The following is a 20,925-nucleotide window of genomic DNA, read 5'->3' on the forward strand; positions in this document are numbered from 1 at the left end:
GAAATGAAACTTTTCTTTAGAAAATTCTTTTTCTTCTGCAGCCGGTTGAGCAAACCAACTGTAATAGTAGGTTTGTTACAGATAATGTTCCTAATATTACATTAGCGAAACTCCTCTCTTACATTATTTCACTTTCAACATTTACATGGTTCACTTACTTTGAGTGGAGTGGAATGCTTTTCTTAAAAATACAAAAATGAGCCACATCTCATGCATTGGTGCCTTCCTAGAAGTCGCTGCGTTGCTGGTTATTTTAAATCTGAAGCTTATCGAATGTCTTATGCCCCATTAGCCACCAGCACAGCTGCCACATCTGCTACAACCATTGCCAGCACAGGTCAGACGTTCCAAATTACAGGCAATCCAGTCACTATGGCAGGAAAAGTAATTACCAAACTTCCACTTCCTGCAAACAGCAAGATTGTCGCTGTAAATGTGCCAGCAACACAAGGAGGTAAGGGAAATGTGGAGAGTTTTAATTCACATTTGCCAGATCATACTGTTGCCATTATTTTTCATTTCCTTTTCACTGATTTCAGTCTTCGGCTCTCACATTTTATGTAGCCCACTAAAACCCCCCGCCACACCTAGTTTCTCCTCAAAAACCAAGCAGTACCTGAGGTGTTACTAAAGAAGCAGTTGTTAATGACTTCTTCATCTTTTTTTTCAAGGCGTTGTTCAAGTACAGCAGAAAGTCCTGGGTATCATTCCATCGAGTACAGGTACAAGTCAGCAAACCTTTACATCATTCCAGCCCAGGACAGCGACAGTCACCATTAGGCCCAATACCTCAGGCTCTGGAGGAAGCACAACCACTTCCCAGGTAAGAGTCCTTTACAGGTTGATTTGCTGTTAATAACCACATTGGTTGGAGTTTAGAATGGCCTCCTCTGGGATTAATCCAGCTCCTAATTGTTCTTTGCCTTTTACTTTATCTGTGACAAAGTATTGGTTTTTTAAAAAATCTGTTAGTTATATTTCTAGTGAATTGTTCATTTTTAACATTTTGTTAATACCACATTAGAACAGTTTATGAATCATAAAGATTGCTTTTCCAGGATTTTACAAAAATATTTCTTAATTGAAAACAGTGGGGAACACTGGATCACCCAAGGAGAATGTTCAGTACAACTAAGAAGTAGAGTGAAAAAGATACTCCACAGCCCTGAAACTAGTCTATCAGCTGAGACACATACATATTAGATACATCATTTCTTTGGCACTAGTATTATGAAAAAGGCTTAATGTTTTGCAGACTTGAGAATGTTCTAAACCTAACACTGAAAGTAATATGCTCCGTATGAAAGAGCTTTTGGCTTCCGATCTTGCTCCTGTGTTCTCTGGGTTACAGATAAAGATTGGAGCTCAGGAAAAATAGGACTCCTAATTTTCCTATGACCAACTGTGGTGGTTATAGAGCAAGCTTTCCTGGGTCTTGTTCTTTTCTTTTAGTCTGTAGGCTGTTCTTGGTATCAGGGATGAGGAGTGTTGTATGATCTGATTTGAATTCTATTTTCTCCCCTCAAAAGTCTGTCTGTATTCTGATGCTTCATAGAATTTAGTATGTAATGTCCAAGAGTCTCTGTCATTTCTATAGACATGTTTATCAATATAGAACGTTTAAAGATCTCTGTTCCTGAGTCCGTCATGCTCTAGTCTTTTAAAAACATTTAATTCCTTGTCCTTTGTGTCATTTGTAGGTCATCACAGGGCCTCAGATCCGCCCTGGTATGACGGTGATTAGAACTCCACTCCAGCAGTCAACACTAGGAAAGGCAATTATTCGAGCACCTGTGATGGTACAGCCAGGTATTCATCCACCCCAGCATTATCATTTGCATCTAAATAGCCAGTGTAGGAAATCTATAATGTTCTGTATTTGGCATTCCACATATTAGAAAATACCAATATGAATTAAGATTTCAAAGCATACTAAATTTCTGATTTATCATGGGATGTCCCCATCGATTTTATTTCATTTCTGGCATTGTCAATAAGAGAAAAGCAGATTCAAGTATTGCTTGGTTAAAATGTTCTTCAGACCTCTAGTTAATTGGATATATACATTGAAATCACTGGCGTAAAGAGAATGAGCAAAGAAATCAGTCTGTGTGGTAAAGGATAGATAAAATCAAGGAAGTGGCTAAGAAGCATTTAAATGGAAAGCATGAGACAAAATTACAAAGGCAATCCCTGCTGTTTTTAATGTAAATGTTAAAGCTCCCATATTAAAAGTTGAAGCCAATAAAGACTTAGTGGAAAAACCTTTATGAGAATGTACCTAAAAGCAGATTACCACAAAAGGTTTAAAAAAAAAAAAAGATGGTTAAGGATACATGAAATAAAGGACAAAAAAAAAAAAAAAAAAAAACAAGGGGTAGAGAGAAGACATCGATAATCCTATTAATACTGAACAAAGTCAAATTCAAAATTCAAAAAAAAAAAAAACAACCAGGACACAGAGGGCTATTTTCTTTATTTTGGCTTAAAGCTAAAGATTGCAGTGAAGATGTAATCTTGTATCTTTAAATAAGATGTCATTGAAGTATATAAAGCAAAAGCTATTTGAAATCAAGGAAGGATTAGCAGAAGCATAGTAGACCAGAACCAGACTATATCAATTTTGTACCTTTAGGAATACTCATTAGTTGCAAATATTTATGAGCTGTTCCTATGAAAATGGTCTTAAAATGAGCCATAGGTAAAACCTTGATGAAAAGTAGAATATGTATAGGCTACATTTTTTGTAGTGAATCTAGAAATTAATACTAAGGTATTATACTAATAACTTTTATTTACTTGGAATTTAAAAACATATGTTTTCAAAAGTAACTTTTATGTTAAAGAAAATGTGTCATTACAAACAGATTGCTGCTGCTACTGCTGCTAAGTCGCTTCAGTCGTGTCCGACTCTGTGCGACCCCATAGATGGCAGCCCACCAGGCTCCCCCGTCCCTGGGATTCTCCAGGCAAGAATACTGGAGTGGGTTAGCCATTTCCTTCTCCAATGCATGAAAGTGAAAAGTGAACGTGAAGTCGCTCAGTCGTGTCCGACTCCTAGCGACCCCATGGACTGCAGCCCACCAGGCTCCTCCGTCCATGGGATTTTCCAGGCAAGAGTACTGGAGTTGGGTGCCATTGCCTTCTCCAACAAACAGATTATCAAATAGCAATTAAGCCAGGCTGCAAATTCATTCATTCAACAAATATTTGAGCACCTACTCTAGGCAGTTGAAACATGTTGGTGAACAAAACAGACTCAAAAACCCATATTAAATCTTAATCAGAAGTTAGAAAAAGATATTAAACAAGTCTAAAAGGAAAATAGGAAGTAAAATAAATACAAGTAATAATGATTATAAGGCAAAGAGGCAAATATTAAACTCTTTTCCTTTGCAAGTCTGATCTTGACAAAAGGAAACAAAATGCTCGTTTACTAAAAGTAGGAATGAGAAAGTGCCGTAACAATAGGGTGAACTAAATCTTTTTGAATAACAAGGCATAGTTATATACTATGTTTATAAATTCCTAGTCTTTTTTAAAAAATTGTTTTGGCCATGCCACATGGTATGTGGGATCTTAGTCTCCTGACCAGGGATCAAACCCACGCCTTCCTGCAGTGGAAGCATTGGAAGCCACTGGACCACCAGGGAAGTCCCCTAAATTTCAAGTCTTAATGACTCATATCAAGGAAAGAAATTTAGAAAGTTGCCATACTATTACCTACAAAAAAGAATTCTAGACCTCATGGGTTTATAGGTAAAATGCTCTGAAATGGTTGGAAAAGAATGTCTTTCTTATAAGACATAGTGTCAGGGCATAAGAGCAGGGGGTGGGATTGATTGTTTTTTTTCCCCATTCATTTTACAGATTTAGCATAATTGTAGTATAAAACATGGCTTGGTATTTTTTTGAAACAGCAATCCCCTAATGCTTAAGCAAAATTTATCCCAGAGAAGAAAGTATGGTTTGTTATTTCAGTTAATACTACAATGACAATTGATGAAATTTAATATCTATTTGTGTTTAAAAATAGCTGTCAGGCAGTTAACTTAAAGGGATCATAAAACTCATATGTAAAGAAGAAGAAAAGTTTATAGATGATAAGTGATAATAGACTTGCATATGTGAATATATATGAGTGTGTCTGGTGTGTTGTTTGAAAAGCAAGGTGGCTAGTGGGCCTGGGGGCCCAGTGAAGACTCTTTGGAGTTGTGGTCAGAGAGATGGAAGGAGAGTGGATGTGTGCTGTGTGTGTGTGTCTGAGTATGTGCAGGTCGGCATATCCCTGTGGTCAGGGAGATGGAGGGAGAGTGGATGTGTGCAGTGTGTGTGTGTCTGTGTCTGACTGTGTACTGGTCAGCGTATCCCTATTCTACCACCACGCTCGCTAGCCTTTCCCAAAGTCGTACATTCCCAAGATGGAATAAAAAGTGTTTTAATTTTTGAATTTGCATTTCGATGATAATCTAAAAATAAATTAGCATGTACATATTGGGGATCATCTGAATTACATCATATAACCAGTCAGTCCGAACCCTTTTATTCATCTGTGATTATGACGACATTGTACCAATACAAGATGATGAAGTAACTTTCCATGAACTGTTCCTTGAACTTCAGTACAAGAACATAGTGTTGGGGTCCAGAAGTTCGTAAATTCAGGCACTTGTCTACATACACTATACTATTTTTCAGTTCATCTTTATGAATAAATGGATGACAGTAACCAAGAACAGTTTAGAAGAAAGAGAAAAGAAAGAAAACTTATCCTGCCAATTTTTAAAGCATATTTACAAGCCACCAGAATTCAGGAGCATGCTACCAGAGAAAACTAGCCCAGCTGAAGAATCGCAGGCACTGCGATGCTGTCATACTGTTTCTGATGGCTGGAATATGTCACTGTAGTGACGGGGCTGGCAATGGTTCAGTGAAATGAGTACCCAGTGGTGGGGGGAGTATGAGTGAGTATAACCTTTCTAAAATTCAATTTAGTATTGTGTGCATACTGTGAACACAGAATCTTTGGGAGGAGTTCATTCTAAGGAAATAATTAGAAACACAAAAAAATGTATAAGCAGGGATTTCACCATGGTGTTATTTAAAAAAAGAAAAGGGGAAAGTGTTCTAAGGGTCAAAATAGATTTAATTTTATATATAATGCAGTAATATTAACCACAAGTCATTAAAAGAAGTATACACAGAAATATATATGTAGACACAAAAGGACAAACAGGATGCGAACATAAAACTTCAGAAATATGATGTTATTTACTAATGAATAATGAATTCAGACTTTGTAAGTATAAAACTAGCTACCAAATAATTACCATCTGATTTTTTTCCCCAGTTTTATCAGGTTAAACGAGAAACAGTTTTTAAAGAAGATGATAGAGCTATTTCAGTTAAACTCCATTCATTCTATAGATAGTTATTGAACAGTAAATATGAAAGCATGAGTTAAGCACATTGCTCTAATATTGAGGATATAGGGGTCCTTGCCCTCTTGGTTCTCCCAAACTGGCAGATAGATGTAAGAAAAGCTCATTTATAAATATAACTGGCCCAGAATATTCCAGATTATATGTGTTTTATTTAAAAATTACATTAGTTATGTGTTGTTATTTTTAATTTGTATTCCTAAGGAAAGACTGCCTAATGGCATTTTTTACATATTCTCCTCCATCTTCCCTATTATCATTTTGGCTTTAGAGTCACAGGAAGAGCATTGTTTGTTTGCTTGTTTGTTTTTTGAACTCTTCTATGGAGAGCAGGAATGGGAGAGAGGTTGTCAGTGAGCTGAGTGAAAACAGACTCATTGACAACTGGGTGGGTCCTTCGGGTATGGGTATATGACTAAAGGCATCTGTCTGTCGGCATCCCATAAGTCTTTTTGAAAATTGAGAAAATACATTCATACGAAGTGTTGAAAGATAAATCTCATCTCAGAGGACCACTCCGGGCACAAAAGCACTCTAATGTTTCCCTGTTTACATAGGTGCTCCTCAGCAGGTGGTGACACAGATCATCAGAGGGCAGCCGGTCTCCACTGCGATCTCTGCCCCTAGTACCGTTTCCTCCACACCTGCACAGAAAGGGTTGCCTTCAGGAACATCCACTGCGAATCTGCAGCCTTCAACCTCACAGCCCCCTCGTCCCCAGCAAGGACAGGTGAAACTTACCATGGCTCAGCTCACTCAGTTAACACAGGGCCACGTAAGTAATATGACTTTCCTTTTCACTTTAGAAGTGATGTTATTTACATCTGCTGTAGGTTTTAAAACATGGACTTATTTTCAGAGGTTTAAAAATGTACTTGTTTTAAGAAAAGGCTGCTTCCTAAAGTCAAAGAAAAGAACTTCTTAAAGGCAGGATGTGATACCCCTCAACTGTCCAGAATGCTGAGATTGTGTGCTATAATAGCAAGGTGGATAACACATTGAACCACCAAAATTTATTAGTTAACTAATTTGCTTGGGAAAAATAAAATTTGAGTACATTAAGCCATTTTCTTGCAACACCTAGTGTTACTATCAGTTCTTCCAGTAGTGATCCATAGAGTGAATGTGGTTGCCATCAAAATCCTAAGAGAGAGGTTTTAAAGTTTGACAAGCTGATTTTTAAAAAATTTATATGGAAGTTCAAAGGATCCAGAATAACTCTAATACTTTTGAAGAAAAGGAGGATTTGCCCTATGTAGTAACCTGATATAAAGACTTTAAATTATAGTCCTTCACTAATTAATACAGTAAGGTTCAGACACAAGGATAGGTAGATCAGTTGGTACAGAACAGTGGAAGAGGACCCAAATGTATATGTGGACACTTGATATATGACCTGGATGGCAGTGTGAATCATTAAAAGGACAGACTTTTCAATAAAAGGTCCTGGCTTGGACCACAACCTCACTCATAAACTCAGCCGCAGGAAGATTAAAGTCTTAGCTGTGAAAGATAAGACTCTAGTACTTGTCAGAAGGTAGGAAAGGCTTTCTTAAAGACAGAAAATACTCACCATAAAGGAAAAGATTTATAAATTCAACAACATTAGAAGTAAGAACTTTAGTCCATCAAACATGAAAGAGTGAAAAGAGTGAGGGGAAGGTATACATATAGCCAGCCAAGGATTGTTCTCCAGAAATGAAGAGTTACTACTACAGATTAAGATGGGAAAAGATCCAGATAACTTGGTAAAAAATAAGAATAGACACACTTGATGAGAATAGAGGAACTCTTAAAAGTCCACAAATCCAAAAAACTGCTGAACTTTGTTAGTAATGAGGGAAATGTGTATTAAAACCATGTATTAAGAGATTGGTATAAAGTAAAATGTCAGACAAAATCAAGAAAAGCAAAAACATGGAGTAGAATGAACTCTCATTATACAACTGATAATAATGTAAATTGGTTTGGCCACCTTGGAAAACTCCTTAATACTTTCTCGCAAAGTTGAAGACTCAGCATGCCCCAGGTCACAGTAGGTGCCCTCCTAGGTATGTTCTCTCGAAAAGTTCTTGTTCATCTGAGCTCCAGAATAATGGACATGAATATACACAGCAGCCATCGATTAGATCAGTAAAGTGGTGATGCCTTCCTACAGCAGCTGAAATGAACAAACTATGGCAATGTAGAACTACATTGTTGAGCTAAATAAAGAAGCAAGTAACAAACAAACATACATTATGATCTACTTGCCTAAGATTCAGAAACAGGCAAAACTAGCTACATTGTGCAGAGTTAGGGGGCTGCTGCATTGCCTTCCTGGAGGGGCACCAAAGGGCACCCTTCATATTCTTTGTAAATAATGGTGCTCCTGAAGTCATGAGCCTGTGGCCCCCGTATCTGTCTACACCTCAGTGGTCACAACACGATGAAATGCAGATAATGTATCCGTGAAGTCAGTGCTTCCCTCTAGGGCAAAAGGAAGGAGATTAAGATCAAAGCAGGTCCCATGCAGAGCTTCTTGGGTTCTGGCGATGATGACCTGAATGCTGGGTTTATAGATCTTCACTTCATAATTCTTTAAACTATGCTTTATGTTTATGCTTTGTGTTTTATGTAGTTTTGACTGTGCACACAAAAAGTATTTTAGAAAAGCAAGAGTGAGTACGGGGCTCCTGAGTAAAAGTGCATGGAGCTTAATAAGTGAACTTTGTAGTGTCAGTTTTGACTGGGAGATTTGGGGTGGATTGGTCAACACGTTTGCTTTCTAATTCTCCTTTATGCTCCTGGTGGTTGAGGATTACTAAGTCCTGGACAGAAGTGGCAGTACACATGGAGTTTTTAGTTCCTGGTCCCCATTTTGGTGATAACTCGGACATTAGTGACCTTCCTCACGTGGTGTTTGCATCCCATGTGTAGAACCCTAAGCTCTCTGTGCTTCAGCACACACACACTCCATAGATCGTTTGGTACATAGTGTAAAAACTGAAACTAGGAGACCTGGGCTTCTCACTGTGTCTCACCTTGGACTTGCTCTCTAATTGTAGGCAAGGGACTTGAACTTACTAACTTGAGTTTCCTAATTGGTAGGAAGGGTGTAGTAATATTTTCTCTCCTTACTCCACAAAGTCACAAGTCTATTGTGAGAATCAAGTGAGGCATGTCTAAAGTATGTATGAAGATGCTTTGAACGTTATAAAATAATATGAATATAAATAAGGTTATTTAAACTCAGAATTTTGTGGAGACCTTAGTCACTTCAATGCTCATATTTTAGAGACTGGGAGACTTAGATCCAGGTAAGTGGTGTTACTCATAGACAAATTCCTGGCTGTCCATGTGTAGAACTCGGACTGGAACTCTGGACTGTTAATTCATGTTTTTTCCACTAATCACCACCAGTCTTTTAAAATAAATACTGTTCTTTTAGCTTACCTGTATTTATCTTGGTACTGTTCCATAGACATTCAAATACATAATTTCATTATTTTAAAGGATCTTTTCAACATAAAAACAGCATACTTCCAGATTGACGCTTTGTGAACGCTCTTTACATGTTAGGTGTTTTCTCTGCAGGGCGGCAATCAGGGTTTGACAGTGGTGATTCAAGGACAAGGCCAGACTACTGGGCAGCTGCAGTTGATTCCTCAAGGGGTGACTGTACTTCCAGGCCCAGGACAGCAGCTGATGCAAGCTGCAATGCCAAATGGTACCGTTCAGCGATTCCTCTTCACCCCACTGGCAACCACAGCTGCCACCACCAGCAGCACCACCACCACCGTCTCTACTACAGCAGCAGGTAGAACCTGGGAGTTGTCAGGAGGGCTGCTCGTTGGTGTCACAAGTTGCCGGGTGACAAAGGAGGCAAGAGGACGGGGGCTTTACCTTGGGAGGATGTGCCCCAAGCCGATGAGCGTCCACAGCCGACTGGTCAGCCTCACAAGAGCTCGACCTGATCTCTTGCCCGGACAGACTCCCTGTCGCCACCCCTCCACCCCTTTAGGAAATGAGGAAAGCAGGGGGTGGCGCACAGTAGTAACGTGCCGTGGTGACTGTTCCCCCTCCTGCTCTGCCCCAGACCTGTAGTTGCTGAGTGAATCACGGACGTGCTCGCCAGGCAGATGGTCTGTCCAGCTCATAAGCTAGGACTGAGAGCTCCAAAACCGGAGCACTCTGTGAGCCTCCCCTGCAAGCTGCTGTCATTCACTGACCCCATGCCATAGAAGAGGGATATGGGTAGCTTAGTCTGGGCCACAAGACCGGACTGATGTCCAGAGACTGCGCTTTGCTTTGGAAGCCAGCCCTCTGGAGACTTCGCAAAATGTGTGGTGGGCAGCCGTGAACATGGGGAGGGTTCCCTGATTTAGGCGAGTCCTGACCAAAGTATTTCTGGATGGAGCATTTCTAAGCCTCAGTCCTCCATCCTGAAATACAGAATTCTCACCTTTAGAAAATCCCCTTCAAATTCTTCTTAAACCACAGTCTTACGTTCTAGAGTCATAAGTATTTGCTCTTGCCTTTTCACAGGTACAAGTGAACAAAGACAGAGTAAATTATCATCCCCGACACAGGTGCAGCCAGCCAAAAGCCTGCCTCCAGCTCCGCCGTCGAGCGTGAGTCCTCCAGAAGCCCAGCCTCAGCCTGCGCAGCCCGCTCAGCCTTCTGCTCAGCCTTCAGCTCAGCCCCAGCCCCAAACCCAGCCCCCATCCCCAGCTCAGCCTGAAACTCAGACTCAGCCTGAAGTTCAGACCCAAACAACCGTGGCCTCCCATGTCCCTCCTGAAGCACAGCCCACCCAAGCACAGTCCTCCAAACCCCAGGTTGCAGGACAGTGTCCGCCTCAGAGTAATGTCCAAGGACAGTCTCCTGCTCGCGTCCAGAGCCCACCACAGACTCGAGTACGTCCATCGACGCCATCCCAAGTGTCTCCCGGACAGCAGGCCCAGGGTCAGACTCCAGCCTCCCAACCGATTCCAATCCAGCCACATACATCTCTTCCGACACCTTCCCAGGGCCAGCCACAGTCACAACCCCAGGTACAGTCTTCAACTCAAACTCTTTCACCAGGACAAACGTTAAGTCAAGTTACTGTTTCATCCCCGCCCCGTCCTCCGCTCCAAGTACCGCAGCCTCAGCCCCAAGTCCTGGCTGTGCCGCAGCTGCCACCACAAGTCCAGGTTCTCTCCCAGATCCAGCCGCAGGTTGTGGCTCAGATACAGGCTCAGCAAGGTGGTGTGCCCCAGCAGATCAAACTCCAGTTACCCGTTCAGATTCAGCAGAGCAGCCCTGTGCAGACTCACCACATTCAGAATGTGGTTGCAGTGCAGGCAGCCAGTGTGCAAGAGCAGTTGCAGAGGGTTCAGCAACTCAGGGATCAGCAGCAAAAGAAGAAGCAGCAACAGATAGAAATTAAGCGGGAACACACCCTCCAAGCTTCTAATCAAAGTGAAATCATTCAGAAACAGGTAAAGTTACTAAGTAAAAGCAGCATGTTCAGTAGCTTGAATGATTGTGCTGTGCATTAGACGTAGTGTTTGGTTGTGTTAGCTTTCTGTAAACGAGACCGAAGTCATTGTCGCTTCAAGTTAGAAGCAGCGCTGCGTTGACCAAAACGTATCACATGACTTACGGTTTGGAACTCTGTTGTGTATAAACAGCCAGTACTTACCGGTGAAAACTACCTGTATTTTGGGAGAACTAAGATGGGAAGAATGGACATAGGAAGTTTAAGTATCTTTGAAACTTGAAGGTTTGACTAAGTTTTGAAGCCACTTGAGGCATCATGGCGATTTGTTTGAAGGTATTCGCAGTTGTCCTTCCTTAGTTTGTGTGTAGACTAAGCAGATTTTACAGACAGATTAAACTCATTTGTATTTCCAGTCATACCTTTGTTTTAAAAAAAGAAGTGTTAAGTCCCATTACTCCATAGCAGAAATAAAAAGCAACCTTGTGCAGTAGCCTCGTAGTGAAGTAAGGCAATTTAGATGAATTAGAGTTATTCTACTTGAAATGAAGTTTCATGTATAATAAATAATATCCGACATTACTGGAGAAAGCTTTCTTTGCATCTACAGCTTGCAGTACTCTGCACTTTTCAGGAGTTTGTGTGGATTTCAAATGTTCCCAACTCATGAGAACCCAGTTCCTGGGTCTCCCATTTACAGTCCATGAAGCTCACTCACCTTCCCTGAGCTTTATCCTCCTTAAAACTCCCTTTCCAGCCATGCAAGGCTATTGTAATGATTAAACTAGGTCATGTATGTAGAAGCACTTTTTATTTTTTATTAAAATATATTTGACATGTAGCATTGTATAAATTTAAGGTGTGTCACTTATTTGACACAGATTGTATCTTATGATTGTCATCATGGCAATAATTAACTCCTCTGTCATGTCATAATTTCATTTCTTTTTGGTGATTGGAATAATTTAAGATCTAGTCTCTTAGCAACTTTGATGATTGTAATACTGTTGTTAGAAGCTCTCGTTAAACAGCAGAGGGATTTTGAAGATGTATGGTAATATTCTTATAAAATTAATGTCATCTGCAGTATTTTAAAGTGCATTATTTTCCAGCTTTCAGTAGTATATGGGCCATGAACTGAGAATTATAATGTCTCTCTTTACGCTAACTTCTGTATAAGGTGGGGATGGGCTGGAATGGGGTGATCTTTAATGCCTGGGAAGGAGAACATAACATTCAAAACATGATCATTGGAGGATGATAGCTGGGTTAAAATTACAACTGTATTCATTCTTTACTCTCAGACAAGTTAGTAAATTCTTTGTATCTCAGTATCTCATTTATAAAAATGTCCCTACCATTCGGCATTGTTACAGTGAATGAACGAGGTAATGGCAAGTGCTGCTCTCAGTGCAGTGCCAGTACATGGTAAGCACCTGGGGCATACTGTAGCTCTAATTTTATTTGGACTATGATATAAAATTCTTAGTTTCTTTGGGAAACACATATACACGCTCAGATTTCTACTGTTGTTACCCCTTGTAGTAGCTAACTTGTAGTCATTATAAAATACGCATTTTTGGATTTTATTCTGTCCTGAAGGTGGTGATGAAGCATAATGCTGTAATAGAACATTTAAAACAGAAAAAGACCATGACTCCAGCAGAAAGAGAAGAGAATCAAAGGTAGGGAGAAATGTTTATAACCCATTACACGGGCTCTCACTGTACATCAGTCTCTTCTCTCAAAGTGTGCTCATGAACGAACACACACACACACACACACACACACACACACATGCACGGGAGTTCTGAGTTTGTGTTTTATCCTGATTGGAGTTTATTAAATCAGAACACTCAGTACTAATAGATTCTTGTGACTGGTTTGAAGCACTCTTTGAAGCTCTCCAGTCCCAGAAAGTTAGTATCAACTATAGAGACATAGAAAAATTATGTCTTAAGCCTTTCAGAATAAAATGCCCAGGATTACATAGGTTGTGTATTTCTCTCTAGAATGATTGTCTGTAACCAGGTGATGAAGTATATTTTGGATAAGATAGATAAAGAAGAAAAACAAGCAGCAAAAAAACGGAAGCGAGAAGAGAGTGTGGAACAGAAACGTAGCAAACAGAATGCCAGCAAGCTCTCTGCACTGCTCTTCAAGCACAAAGAGCAACTCAAAGCTGAAATACTGAAAAAGAGAGCACTGCTCGACAAAGATCTACAAATTGAAGTGCAGGTAAGAAAGTATTTTCTATCCTCCTGTGTCCAGTGTTCAGCATCAGATTTTACTCTTTTTTTCCCTTTGAAATTGTGATTAAACTTAAAATCTGAGTTTGTTTTCTAGAATTTACATTTTTGTTCCTAGAATAAGTAGTAATCAGTGGAACATATGTCTTTTAAAATAAGATAGATGTTTATGTATACATGTATATTGTAATCTCTAAACTAGACACTTGGAGAGGTTTGATTAGACTTTTGATAAAAACATTTGAGGATCCTCTTGGCTGTAGTTCTTATTGTCTGCAACATAGTCTTGCCAAAAGTTGCCAGGTTTCATGAGAAGAGTAGACAGAGAAACGGTGAAATAATGTTAGAGGAAAAATTAAGTGTGTTCATTAAATAAGGCCAGATTTCTTCCTTGACTTGTAACTGATCCTGCAGGCATGGCTAGTCCTCTGTATACTTAGAGAATTTGTTGAAAAATGAAAGATTACTCATACATATTTAAACAGTTTTTTAAAAGAGAAGTAGGCTATCTAAAGCATCTCTAAAAATGTCTTGTACATTTTGAAAAGTGAGAAATATTAAATGTATTAAATTAGTAGGTCATCCTACTAATGAGCATTGCATGTAACTCTGAGACATTAGAGATCTTTGCACTGAGTCAGAAACTGGTGGTAATTCCCAGAATCACCATCATTACTCAGCACCTCTGGAAATTCTAGCTAACATGTTAAGCAAAAAAAAAAAAAAGGCAAAACAGAAGATAAAATTTGTTATTGTGTATGGTATGATTATATTGAAACCCCAAAGAAGAATTATTAGAATTGAAGAGCGAGTTCAGTAAGGCAGTCACTACTGGATGAATATTCAGGTGTCACAACCATTGTCAGAGGAAACAAGAGTAAAAGAGCCAACAATCTGTGGTGATCCCCCCTCAAAGATTACCATTTTAAAATAATTTTAGGATATATCTTATATATATTATTTGTAATATAGGTGTTTACATAAAACCCATTTTAATCAGAATCACACTGTAAACAGCATATACTGAACATTTTCCTGCGTTCTCCATACTATGCCGCCATTTAAAAATGCTGTTTCTACTGCACATACCCTAGGGTACAGTTATGGTGTTGTTTCTGACAGTGTATTGCTAATCTAATGAGGGAGAAAAATTGTACTTAAAATATTCAGCATTATTTTAACTAACAGAATTTATTGCTAGGATGATTTCCTTTGAAGAACAGCTTTCAAATTTATGTGTACTAGTATATTTTAAAAATTATTTTTAGGCTGTTATTCTTATTGTGAAGATATGCAGTTGGTCCTTTATATCTACCTGTTCTTATATCATTTATGATTGCCTTCTTTGAAACAAATAGACTTCATTTTTAAGAACAGTTTTAAATTTACATAGAAACTATGCAGAAAGCAGACACTTCTCATATGTTAATGCTGTCATAGGAATGTTCTTGAAGGGGTGGTCAAAGTGAGTACCCTTTATACTGTCTTGACAATCTTAATTTTCCTAAAATTATGTTTATAAACGTTATGTTATAAACACGTCATATTATTTAGGAAAATGAAACTTTTTTAATCATCATTTCTAAGAAGTTGTAGTGCTTAGTATACCACAGGTGTGTCTATAAAATATTTCACATGGGAAAAAGTGAAGATTGTAATTTATGCAAAATTTCTTTTGAGAAAATAGCTCTCCTTCAAGTCTTAAATTCTAGACATAGAAGCACAGTACATAAGGCGCATGTGTCTCATACTCTGCTGGTCAGGCCACGTCTGGAGGGTCACATCCCGTTCATGTCCAGTATGTCCGGTCTCACTCTAAGGGGACGGAAGGAGACCAGCCGAGAAAGCAGCCAGCGTGTATGGACACTTGAAACCGCGTCCTGAGCAACGACTGCAGCGACCAGGGCAGGACCCTGGCGTGTCACAAGGACCGTTCTTTTATACACATGCTCATCTTTCTGTCCAACCTCCTTTGAAGATAACTCGCAGCTTTCTAATTGTTGTGTAATTATCATTTTCTGTTTCTAGCTGTCTTTTGGGTTTAAGGTAAAGTAAGAACCCTCTTGTCTGGAGTTAGCAAGACTCCCTCGCCTTAGACTGAACTAGGGAACTCCTCGGACAAGGGAGGGGAAGTAAGGTCCTCTGGCCAGGGCGTTATGTAAATCGGTTGATGGTCTGGTATTTTCTTTAATTGACGACAGGAAGAGCTCAAGAGGGACCTGAAAATTAAGAAGGAAAAAGACATGGTGCAGGCCACAGCAGTAGCTGCCACCTGCCCTGCAGCACCGCCCGCACCTCCAGCCCCTCCGCCTTCGCCTCCACCTCCGCCTCCCCCACAGCACCCGGGCCCTCTGGCCACGGCCACGACCACGCTGCCTGTGGCTTCCCAGAAAAGGAAGCGGGAAGAGGAGAGAGACTCCAACTCCAAGTCCAAGAAGAAGAAAATGATCTCTACTACCTCAAAGGAAACTAAGAAGGACACAAAGCTTTACTGTATCTGTAAAACGCCTTACGATGAATCTAAGTGAGTAGATCTTTCTGAGCTCTAGTTTATTCTCTTAAAAGTGTAGCTAAGTGTCCAGTTTTGAAGAAAATGAGGATATCAGTAGCAGTGTAAATGAAAATAGTTAAACATAAGGGTAATGATACTTCATTTGTGGTCTTGCATCTGATATTCTTAACCTTGACACTAGAATAAAATTTTATGGTTTTTTTTTCCCCCACGTGTTCATGATTCATGTTTGTCCTTCATCATATTCTTTTCTGTCAAAAATAAGCTTTCTGTTGCTCCTTTGCTGTCTCCTTTTCTCTCTGGATCAATTCCAGATCAGTCAGTAATGCTGTCTGAAGAAAGAGTGTGTTACTATCACCGCCCAAAGTTGACATCATCCTTTCTGGAATCTTCACAACCCCATGATTACATCCAACCCTAGAGACAACCTAGATTCAAATGGTGGAAAGGGCTTTGAGTTGGAATGGTTTGGGATTTTTATCATTTAATTGCAAGTAATTCTATCTTTTTGCAATAGAATACTGTAACCTAATATTTTTGTCCAAGTTCCCACTTTCTTACTGGGGACAGAAGTCAGAAAAATACAAAAAGGAGTTCTTTCACTCATTCCTCAAGTATGACACTCAAAAATTTGATAAGCACGGCAACTGGAAGCTGTTTTTGATAGTTGTGACTTGTATTTGGTTATATATACAAGATTTTAGAGACATTAATTCATAAATGTGGTTACACTTTTTTTTTCTATCATTTTTATCACTCAACTAGGTATTTAGCTTCCATTTTCAACATTCATATGCAGGCCAACGTTTTAAAACCAAAATTAACAGCAGTATTAATTTTATAACACCCAAAAGTTTGATTATGCTAAAAAGTGTGATCATTTAGAATTAGGAATGCTTAATGTCTACAGTAAGTAGGTGCCTAATCCATTTATAAAATAAAATTGTCTCTTTAGTGATGTTTAAGTTGTAACAGTGGAACTATTTTAGTGATGCTGTTTAAATTATAATCTGTTTGGAAGTGCTAAATCAAAACTTTTTGTTGGTAACTTTAGCTGTGTGTTGAATTAAACGCAAATCAGTATAGGCATCTTCACTTTTCATTGTCTTACTTTATGAGAAATTAGATGTGATATAAAAAGTAGAACCCTATTAACTGATTTTCCCCATGGTTCAATACACGTTGTGCCTCCCTTTAGGCAAATTATACTAAATGATTTATAGAACAAAACAACATGATTTAGTTTCTTTACAAAAAGCTCTGCTTATGGATTTTCCTTAAATAACAAGACACTTTGGCCTATTTGAAATAATCAGATCATAGAAATTCATTTCACACACAACTTTTAAACTGCATAAAATGTGGCACACGTACATATGTTCATTGTATTGAAATCGTTATTTTGTGGATATTTCATATTTTTTACTTTCTTTCATTATTAACATTTCAGCATACCAGGTTCATTCATTCCCTGTTCTAGCTGGGGAGAGTTTTTTAAGGAGTATTCTGTGAGCTCTTATACCAAACTAGACTGGTTTGGGAATCTAGTGAGAAAGACTAAAACCTGAAATTCAAGTCCTGAGCTTACTTCCAGAACACGCAGCACACCGCCTGGTGAAGGCAGCATACAGAAGCACCCCAGGGCCTCCACCTGCGGCAGTGAAAATCATGCGAGGGTTGTAATTCAGAAGGAAAAAGGTGGTGGTAATAGGAGCCACCACACAACTGTCTATTACTCCCTGATGTTCTAAAGCAGGTTCGTTGGAAGCTTGAGGACTATTTCGATTCCTCTAGGTGAATCTGCCAAGAAATACATTGGGTAGAACCAGGGGTATCAGCAAGGCCAGTCTCATTCCCTGCAGTTCACACTCATCCTTGCCGTGACTCTGACCAGGCATTCCTCCAGAGCACCCGTCAGCACTGAAGATACACTGTGTTTGTCATAGAGATAGTCTCCACTATGCTGTTTGGGATCTTACACGACAAAGGCCTCGAGGTTGACTAACTGTGGTTACCCACGGTGACACACTCATATGGCCCCATCTTGTAGACCCTTTTGTTTTTAGATTAACAGTCCGTATATCACTCTCCACACAGCGTATCCCTGGTTTTGAACTGAAGTAGTTTCTCACCAGCTAATTAACCTGGCTGCTCTCCACATTGTCACACACATTCTACTAACTGAAAAACTGGCCCATGTCATAATCTTACTACAGATAAATTCCAATATTTATTTAGAAAACTTGGTAGACTTCCTACATGTACCTTTTTTTAATTTTCTTCTTCATATCACATTTTGACCATTTTATCTTCTGCCCCTGGCTGAACTCCTGCATGTTCCTTGTAGTGTACCTTCTCCTCGGTGTTTGCGCTTTGCTTTGTTTTCAAATTTAAATCGTGAGATACATTTTCAAACCTATCTAAGAAATAGCCCTGACTTTGAAATGGCTTCTGTGGCATAGGTTTGACAGATGTAAGTCTTTGATTCTTTGGCTTTGGTTTTTGTGCCTGTGACGGTTTTACACACGTTCATTAAGAGGGAGACATCACCATCGGTGTGTTGTTTATTTTTTCAAATCCCAGTGTGTTTTTTTTAAAGACCCGCATTTCACTCAACAGTGTATTTGTTGAAATGGATGTGAGCGACTTTTATGTTTCCACACTTGATACAGCGTCAAATGCTGCAGTTTGTCAGGGTTAGAATGGCTGGATTCAGGATGTTTAGCTGACTCATTGCAGAAAGTTACCCTGTAAGAACGTGAATCAGGACAGGGAAGACAGATTTACGTACCATGCAGCTCAAAATGACAACTACATTGTCATTTTCATTGTGAATGCTTTTAGGTTCTATATTGGCTGTGATCTTTGTACTAACTGGTATCATGGAGAATGTGTTGGCATCACAGAAAAGGAGGCTAAGAAAATGGATGTGTACATCTGTAATGATTGTAAACGGGCACAAGAGGGCAACAGTGAGGAATTGTACTGTATCTGCAGAACACCTTATGATGAGTCACAGTGAGTTCTGATAAGAGCATCATATTTAATAATTTAGGAAGCCAAACTGCTCTGACTGGTTACTTATTTTATTTTAAAATAAAAAGCAAGATACTTTTCTGCATATATGATACACTTACATTACAAATTCCTTTCCAATTTTTTTTTTCTCTTCTTCCCTCTTTACCTCCCCTTCAAACTTTATGCTGCTTCATAGTGAATGTTTGAGATGCATTGGGGAAAATGTGGTTTAACGGTAGACTTGATTCTTCAATATGTAACGCAGAAATTAATGAGATTAAAATGGCCTGACTTGTTTGGACTTTTATCAGTGTTTTGAAATGGTGCTTTATTGCAGGTTAGTAAAACACTAATTTGGGAATAAGCTCTGAGACTCTGTTATTAGCTTTTAGGATTTTGAACTCCCAGTTGGGTGGCCAGTACCAGCTTCCCATTTGATACGGTATTAGTTGAAAGATTTTTGTCTTTATTTTGTTTTGAGCTTTAAAGTCAATTAAATGTTCTACTTTTTTTTTTTTTTTTTTTATCATATTGGTTCTCCAATTTTGACAGTGTTCTTAAACCTTTAATGCTTGTTCTTAACATTGGAAATACTAAATTAACACATTGGAATGTCAATCTTCAAAAGTATTAAAATAATTATAATACTGAAACTATTTTATATCCCAGGGTTAGAATATTTTCAGATGCATGTTTTATTATTATTTTTTTTAAGTAAATTATAAGTCATGTCATCCCATCTGTTTTGAACTCACATTTCCATTTCGGATCTTGCAGATTTTATATCGGCTGTGACCGGTGTCAGAATTGGTACCATGGGCGCTGCGTTGGCATCTTGCAGAGTGAGGCAGAGCTCATTGACGAGTACGTCTGTCCACAGTGCCAGTCAACGGAGGATGCCATGACGGTGCTCACGCCGCTCACAGAGAAAGATTATGAGGGCCTGAAGAGGGTGCTGCGTTCTTTGCAGGTGAGAAGCCACTCTCTGTGCAGCATTTAAAGATGAAGTCAACCAGCATGACCTAGGAAACACTTCTGGGGTTTGACCTTTCCAATCTTCAAGGACCTAATTATGTACCAATCCCCACTGAAGTGCTCCACAGAACTCAGTCCTCCACATGCCATTGTCATGAGGTTTACCAGATCCACAGGCTAGCTCAGCTGTTGTTTAGCTAATGCTCATGTTTAAAATGACTGATTTTTTTTTTTAGCCTAAATTTTATTTTTAAAGAAAACTACCTTACTGTTAATACCATCGATTGAAAAGCAGTTTGATTAAATTCTAGTGAGATATAAATGCTTATCTAAAGCTTTGAGGCAAAGCCTGCCCTCTCTTATTAAAAATAAAAAGGAGGTGGGGGTGCCTTATACGATTGGCAAGTGTTAGAGATGTATTCCAGACATAGTGCTAGATCAACACTGTCTCCTGTGTCGTTATAATCAGAAACATTGAAAGAACTGAAGCAACAGTAGTCTCATCATGTGGTTGCGTCTTATTTAACTTCATCCCTCTGCCACATCCTTCGCCCGCAGAGGTAACCATTCCCCACTTAGAACCCCTCCCACTCCACTTAACAGATGTGATTGCAGTGGCAGCATCGCTGAGTGGGCAGGTCATCAGGTAGGGACCAGAGGGCAGATTCCTTGACTTCTAAGCTGGTGCTCCACCAGCCCCCCTCAGGGCAAGGTCCCAGGCCTCTGAGCACCATTATTACAGAGCATGTTCATCTGAGATCATTTGTAACTGGAGCAAAAGTCGTCCCAAGTATAAGTAATTTCATCCATCAAGTTTAAAACTGACTCTCCAAGTTTAAAGGCTGACTGATACAGTAACTCAGATGGGAAGCTTAGGTGAGATTTTTATTTCTACCTGACAGTAATGATGCCTTTTTTCTCATCAATATAGGCCCATAAGATGGCCTGGCCTTTCCTTGAACCAGTGGATCCTAACGACGCACCAGATTATTACGGTGTTATTAAGGAACCTATGGGTAAGTGCTTGAGTTGAACTTGAAGTTTTTTCAGAAGTCTGAGCAGCTATTTCATTTTTCATCCATGCAACCGATACATCATGAGGCTGTGTTGAGCAGGACTGGTGGGAGTCTAAACTGGTATAGTCAGTAGTAGGATAAATGGGGAGTACATGTTATAGTTCAAGGCTATATAGCTTTGGACCCAGCAGTTTCATCCCTTAGGATTTATATATGCACACATGTTGTTCATCCCAGCAGTGTTTATAAT

General features: G+C 39.4%; 1 protein-coding gene across 3 annotated transcripts in view; it reads left to right on the forward strand.

Moving 5' to 3' along the window:
- BPTF (bromodomain PHD finger transcription factor) overlaps positions 1-20,925 on the forward strand; it is a 135,828-nt gene that overhangs the window by 103,934 nt on the left and 10,969 nt on the right. For 2 of the 3 annotated variants that reach the window (XM_055575491.1, XM_055575490.1), the window contains 10 exons: positions 672-823; positions 1,701-1,809; positions 5,999-6,216; positions 9,018-9,240; positions 9,969-10,906; positions 12,508-12,590; positions 12,918-13,143; positions 15,356-15,678; positions 19,462-19,654; positions 20,591-20,675. In XM_055575491.1, the coding sequence (XP_055431466.1) occupies positions 672-823; positions 1,701-1,809; positions 5,999-6,216; positions 9,018-9,240; positions 9,969-10,906; positions 12,508-12,590; positions 12,918-13,143; positions 15,356-15,678; positions 19,462-19,654; positions 20,591-20,675 (2,550 nt within the window). The remainder of the gene's footprint in view (positions 1-671; positions 824-1,700; positions 1,810-5,998; positions 6,217-9,017; positions 9,241-9,968; positions 10,907-12,507; positions 12,591-12,917; positions 13,144-15,355; positions 15,679-19,461; positions 19,655-20,590; positions 20,676-20,925) is intronic. The other variant, XM_055575493.1, reaches the window with a different exon arrangement.

This window comes from Bubalus kerabau, chromosome 4 (assembly GCF_029407905.1).
Source record: "Bubalus kerabau isolate K-KA32 ecotype Philippines breed swamp buffalo chromosome 4, PCC_UOA_SB_1v2, whole genome shotgun sequence".
In the NCBI taxonomy this organism is placed as follows: domain Eukaryota; kingdom Metazoa; phylum Chordata; class Mammalia; order Artiodactyla; family Bovidae; genus Bubalus; species Bubalus kerabau.